Source organism: Guillardia theta (assembly GCF_000315625.1).
Source record: "Guillardia theta CCMP2712 unplaced genomic scaffold GUITHscaffold_45, whole genome shotgun sequence".
Taxonomy (NCBI): domain Eukaryota; class Cryptophyceae; order Pyrenomonadales; family Geminigeraceae; genus Guillardia; species Guillardia theta.
In genome coordinates, this window is record NW_005434629.1 from 1 (window position 1) to 5,000 (window position 5,000).

The 5,000-nt window shown below is 56.2% G+C and overlaps 2 protein-coding genes across 2 annotated transcripts in view; one reads left to right on the forward strand and one right to left on the reverse strand.

The window, feature by feature from the left end:
* Nucleotides 1-1,741: 1,741 nt before the first annotated feature.
* Nucleotides 1,742-2,839, reverse strand: GUITHDRAFT_153194 (hypothetical protein; the record flags this gene model as incomplete). Its single annotated transcript, XM_005830449.1, has 8 exons — nucleotides 2,774-2,839; nucleotides 2,681-2,724; nucleotides 2,593-2,628; nucleotides 2,503-2,550; nucleotides 2,283-2,433; nucleotides 2,168-2,230; nucleotides 1,915-1,956; nucleotides 1,742-1,815 (listed from the first exon to the last, which is right to left on the reverse strand). Coding segments are annotated over exons 1-6 (371 nt in total), but the record flags the coding sequence as incomplete, so codon positions are not given.
* A 1,648-nt stretch (nucleotides 2,840-4,487) lies between these two features.
* Nucleotides 4,488-5,000, forward strand: part of GUITHDRAFT_72912 (hypothetical protein) — a gene marked incomplete at both ends in the record, with an annotated part of 15,900 nt that continues 15,387 nt past the window's right edge. The window contains 2 exons of the mRNA XM_005830450.1: nucleotides 4,488-4,832; nucleotides 4,885-4,992. Of these exons, the coding sequence (XP_005830507.1) occupies nucleotides 4,488-4,832; nucleotides 4,885-4,992 (453 nt within the window). The remainder of the gene's footprint in view (nucleotides 4,833-4,884; nucleotides 4,993-5,000) is intronic.

The following is a 5,000-nucleotide window of genomic DNA, read 5'->3' on the forward strand; positions in this document are numbered from 1 at the left end:
CCTCCTCCTCCTCCTCCTCCTCCTCTCGCTCCTCCTCCTCCTCCTCCTCCTCCTCCTCCTCCTCCTCCTCCTCCTGCTCCTCCTCCTCCTTTTGCTTCTCCTTCTCGTTCCTCTCCAGCCTGACGCTCTTACTCAGGCTGGTGATCGTGTCCTCTCTATCGATGGAACCCCACTGGACGAGGTACAGGGAGGAGGGAAGGAAAGGATGTCAAGAACGGAGGGAGGAGGAGGAGGAGGAGGAGGAGGAGGAGGAGGAGGAGGAGGAGGAGGAGGAGGAGGAGGAGGCCTTGGTGTCTGGTGGAGGGAGAGGCGGGTACCGAGCAGGAGCTGGTGGCAGGTATCGGATGCGATGCATCTCTCCAAGCTCACGCACGGACCCCTCGGCAGCAGCGTCATCCTCCACGTGCTCGCCTGCTGCTCCTGCCCGCTCAGTCACTCGCATGCGCAGGTACTGCGGGTGGACGGGAACGAGGAGCGACTTGTGATCCTGAGGGGAAGCTGAAGAGACGGAGAGGCGGGAGGATGAGAGGTAGTAGCCAAGTGAATGAGCGAGGAAGACGAGGAGGGAGGGAGGGAGGGAGGGAGGGAGGGAGGAAGGGAGGAGGGTTCAGTCTTAGTTGATTGATAAAGAATATTCAATGAGTTCAGATCTTCCCTCCAAGCGCTTCCTTGAAACTCTTCAGCTGCTCCTGAGAGATCCCAAGTCAGACCAATCATCATCTCGATCTCTTCTCCTCCTCCCCCTCCTTCACTCTCAACTCCTTCTCCCCCTCCTTCACTCTCAACTCCTCCTCCCCCTCCCTCACTCGCTCTCTTCTCCTCTTCCACTCCCTGCCTCTCGACTTCTCTCCTCACCGCATTCACCGCCGCCGCCTCAACGCTTGTCTTCGTCTCGAGGTTCTGAAGCTGGAAGGGGAAACGTCCGTGCTTGTCCGCACTGTCCGAGAATATGCTCTTGATGTTAGTCACTGCTCCACTTGGTCAGCACTCCTCCTCCTCCTCCTCCTCCTCCTCCTCCTCTCACCGGACGCGGAGAAGATGATCTCGGGATGAGCATGCAGGATGCTGGAGGCAACGAAAGTCACAAGGGAAGGAGCACCAGCGGCCTCTTGCCTGGGCTGCTGCGACAGGACCTGCACAGTCTGTCCCTGCACGTTCAGCCAGGCCGCCACCCATTTACTGGACGAGGGTGAGCGGGAGGAGAGGAAGGAAACTATAGCAGCACCTCCCGCTGATCTTCCTCTTCTTCACGTAGACCATCCCCACCGCCCTGCCGACTGAACTCACGCGCATGAGAGGCCTCGGACCTCGCTCACCTCACTATCACATCCTTGGTCAACAGCTTCTTCTCCAGCTTCATCGCAACGTCAGCGGCTGCTGCGGCTACAAGCAAGCAAGCACCTGTCGCACAGCCATGTCGATGGGCTGAGAGAGGACGAGGCTTGATGAGTCTCTCGTCCCAGTGGACCCAATGGAGGAACGAACATCCTTGTGCTGCACCTGCTACACAAGCCGCTAAGTCTCTCCTCCTCCTCCTCCTCCTCCTCTCACCACTGCCTCCATCGCTTCGCGAGCCTGCACGCCACGTTAGTCACAGGCCGACGAACTCGCAGCACGTGACCTCCTTCATGGAGTTTTCGCTGACGTTGGAGATCTGAGAGATCTTGCAGCAGTTTTCAGCGACTTGCGGACAGTCATTAAAGGTACCAGCGTCGGGTCTTCCAGCACTTCGCTTTCTTCCAACTCCGCCGCTCCTTCTCTTCGAGCTCCTTCATCGTGAATCTCCTGGATCCCTCCCTTGAAGGAAGACCGCATCTAGCCAGCAATCACCTTCACCCATCTCCCTCGCTCTGCTCTCCTACTCCCCCTCTGCCTGCCCCTCACTCCTCTCTCTGATCTTCTCTATCGACAGACCTGCTGATTCTCCTTGCGCAGCTTTCCTCTAAATTGTCCCATCTTGCAGTGATATCAGCCACTTGAAACAGTGGCAATACACGCGTGCAGGAGCAATCATGGAGCAGAAATAAGGAAGTACGAGCGAGGGAAGCAGGGAGGGTCAGGATGAGACAGCGGGAGAGGGATCAAGTGGGAAGAGAGGGGGGGGGGGAGGAGGGAGGGAGAAAGGAAGGGGGCAAGTGTTATCAGCTCGGCTTCAGTAGAACATCACCTTAATACTGTTGAAGTCAGGAGGGAAAATTTCCAGATCTTCTCCGAATGATCTCTCCGAGGACTGGGCAACGAACGTGAGCTGGAGCCCTTGACACGCTCAACAAGTTTCTCACCTGCTCCTCTCTTCCTCCATCCCCCACATGGGTTGCTAGCGCAACTTCCAGCGCTGGGATGCGTCGTACCCCTTCGCTCTCCACCTCCTTGTCCCGCTTCCCCGACAACTTATGCGCGCTCTGTGGACCAGTCCTGACTGACCCGTCGGAACTGCAAGTACGATGGTCACGGGGGCTGCTGGTCTCGCAGCCAGGCTGGAGGTCGCATGCAAGGCCTTACCGGTCTCTGTCGCTCAAGCTCGAGTCTCCTTTCACATCTTTGCTTATCCTGCCGTATATAAGCGCCGACCACCAGATCGGCTCAACTCACTTGGCTTTCAGCTCGAACTGATCGTCGTCGTCATCACTGCCCAGCACGTCAGCGGCTGACCTGCTGCCAGCACTCTCTGAGCTCTCACCTGTCTCCCTTGCAGCAGTTCGAACGACGAACGGGCGCGCAACACTACATGACGAAGATCAGACACGACGCAACCTGGTCGACCCTAGAGCACCTTGACAAGCACTTCGCATCTCCTGTCACTCCTGCCGTTGGGCATCGAGTTGATTTCGAGTCAACTGTCGAAGCTTTCAGTGACTTGATACATAGGCTTTTGACTGCTCCATTTCATCCTTTCTTCCTGCCAACTCTGTCCTAGAATCCTTACTACACCGAAATATCGCTTCATATGTAACAGACATCTAATCGTGCCGTGAGGGTCTTCACGGCATTGCAAGTTGCTGATGAATCGATTCTCCATCACTCACTCACTCACTCACTCACTCCTCTCCTCTCCTCTCGCATCATCACGTCTCGACTCGTTTGTTGCGATTTTCATTCGATTCGTCGATTGGCCAAGAAAACACTTTCATGCTATGACATCCTCTAGCATCATCTTCTTGAATGAAATTCCTTTCAGTCCTCTTCTCTCTCCTCTCTCATCTCCTCTCTCATCTCCTCTTCTCCTCTCCCTTCCTCTCCCCTCCTCTCTCCTCTCCTCTTTCCTCCTTACCTGCCGTCGGCTTACTCCTTCCTGTCGGTACCACCCTGACCTTCAAATGACCCCCAGTACCCTTCTTCTCATATCCAATCACCCGGTACTATCTCAGTAGTACCCCTACCTCCTATGAATTGAAGTACCCCCACCCCTCGTCGAAGGTTATTTTGGGCAAACTCTCTGAGCGGCCTGATCCCAATAGAGGTTTAAGGGCCCTCATCCCCTTCATTCCCCGTTCCGAAGTTCGGCTCCGAGGCAGGCACGGCAGCAGGGCTCCGAGAGCCAGTAACTCGCGGCGGCGGCCGCCGGCCGGGCCCAGCCCGCCGCCGGGGTCCCGGGCCGGGGGCCTCCGAGCCTCGAGTCCCGGCCCGTCCGAGCCGCACAGGCTCAGGCTTGAAAGTTGGTCTTTGGCAGTGCACCCCTCCCGGAGTCCGATCAGACTTTCCGAACTCTCCGCTCGGCCCCAACTTCAAGCCAAGGGTTCCGAGTTCTCATGCTGATTGTCGGAGTCGTGTGTCACTAGCTAGTATGAACAAAATCGTGACTCCGATCCGTGAGCCGGGCTCCTACGGCCGTTCAAAACAAGTTCAAAGCTAAAAAAGAGTTTGACTGGCGGTTATCACACGGCCGTTACAATTGATACAACGTTAAGGCGGTTGCCCGAGGGGAATGCAATATGGCGGATGACAATGAGGCGATGAGCACGGCGGAGGGAGGAGAGGAGAGGCAGCAGGAGCAGCAGGAGCAGCAGGATAAGCAGGAGCAGCAGGAGCAGCAGGGGCAGAAGGATCAGGAACAAGAGCAGGAGAAGCAAGAGGAGGAGGAGGAAGTCAAGCAAGGCGAGGTCAGCGACAAGACGGAAGCTCAAGAGAGCTCGAAGCAAGCACCCGAAGATGCTCCTGCTGCGGCGTCTGACGAGCCGATGGATGCGCAAGAACCCACGCAGCCTGTCACTGGCACGAGCGAGGAAGGGAACGCTGAGGATCCGGTCGACAGAGCGCCAGACGCTGGACCGCCAGTTGAAGAGGTGGTGGACGAGGAGCAAGTGGCAAGAGAGCGAGCGAACGCCATCATCCTCGCCTGCGTCCAGTGGATTGAAAGTCGAATTGAGATTCCAAATGCAGGGCGTTCGGACTCGCTCCCCGAAGAATGCCGGCTGGTGATTACAGAGTTTGTAACCAACGAGTCCAAAGATTCACTGTTCGTATTCAAAGACAAGGGAGAAAGCTCCATGAAGGCTCAGTTCTATCCTCCTCCTGCTGATGTGATCGAGGGGACAGTATCATACTTCCTCAAAGAGAATGAAGAGCAGAGCTTGACTGAGCTGTTCGAACAAAACCAGCTGACTGAGGGCATTTTGTTTGGATTCTTACAACCTGACAACATGGTCGATGATTTGGTTTCGATGGTGGGGAACTTGTTTCTCCCCCAGGTACGCGGAAAGAATCCCTGGCCGATCGCCATCAACAAGGACATCATCGGCAGTCTTGAGAGTTTCATGGGGAACATGACGGATATCGCCAACCTTGTTGCTGGTAAAACCATCTTGTATGTCCCACAGGACGACCTTGAGAACGTGAGTCATCATTGACCTGTGTGACTTCAGTCACTTGTGACATCGCTGGCAGATCGCCTGGTGCGCCAAAGACAAGGACCTCGTTCAGCGGCTGGAAAGCTGTGTGATTCATTGGACGAGGCAGATTAAGGGAGTCGTGGCAAGCGGGCTGGGGTATGAGGTACGCCT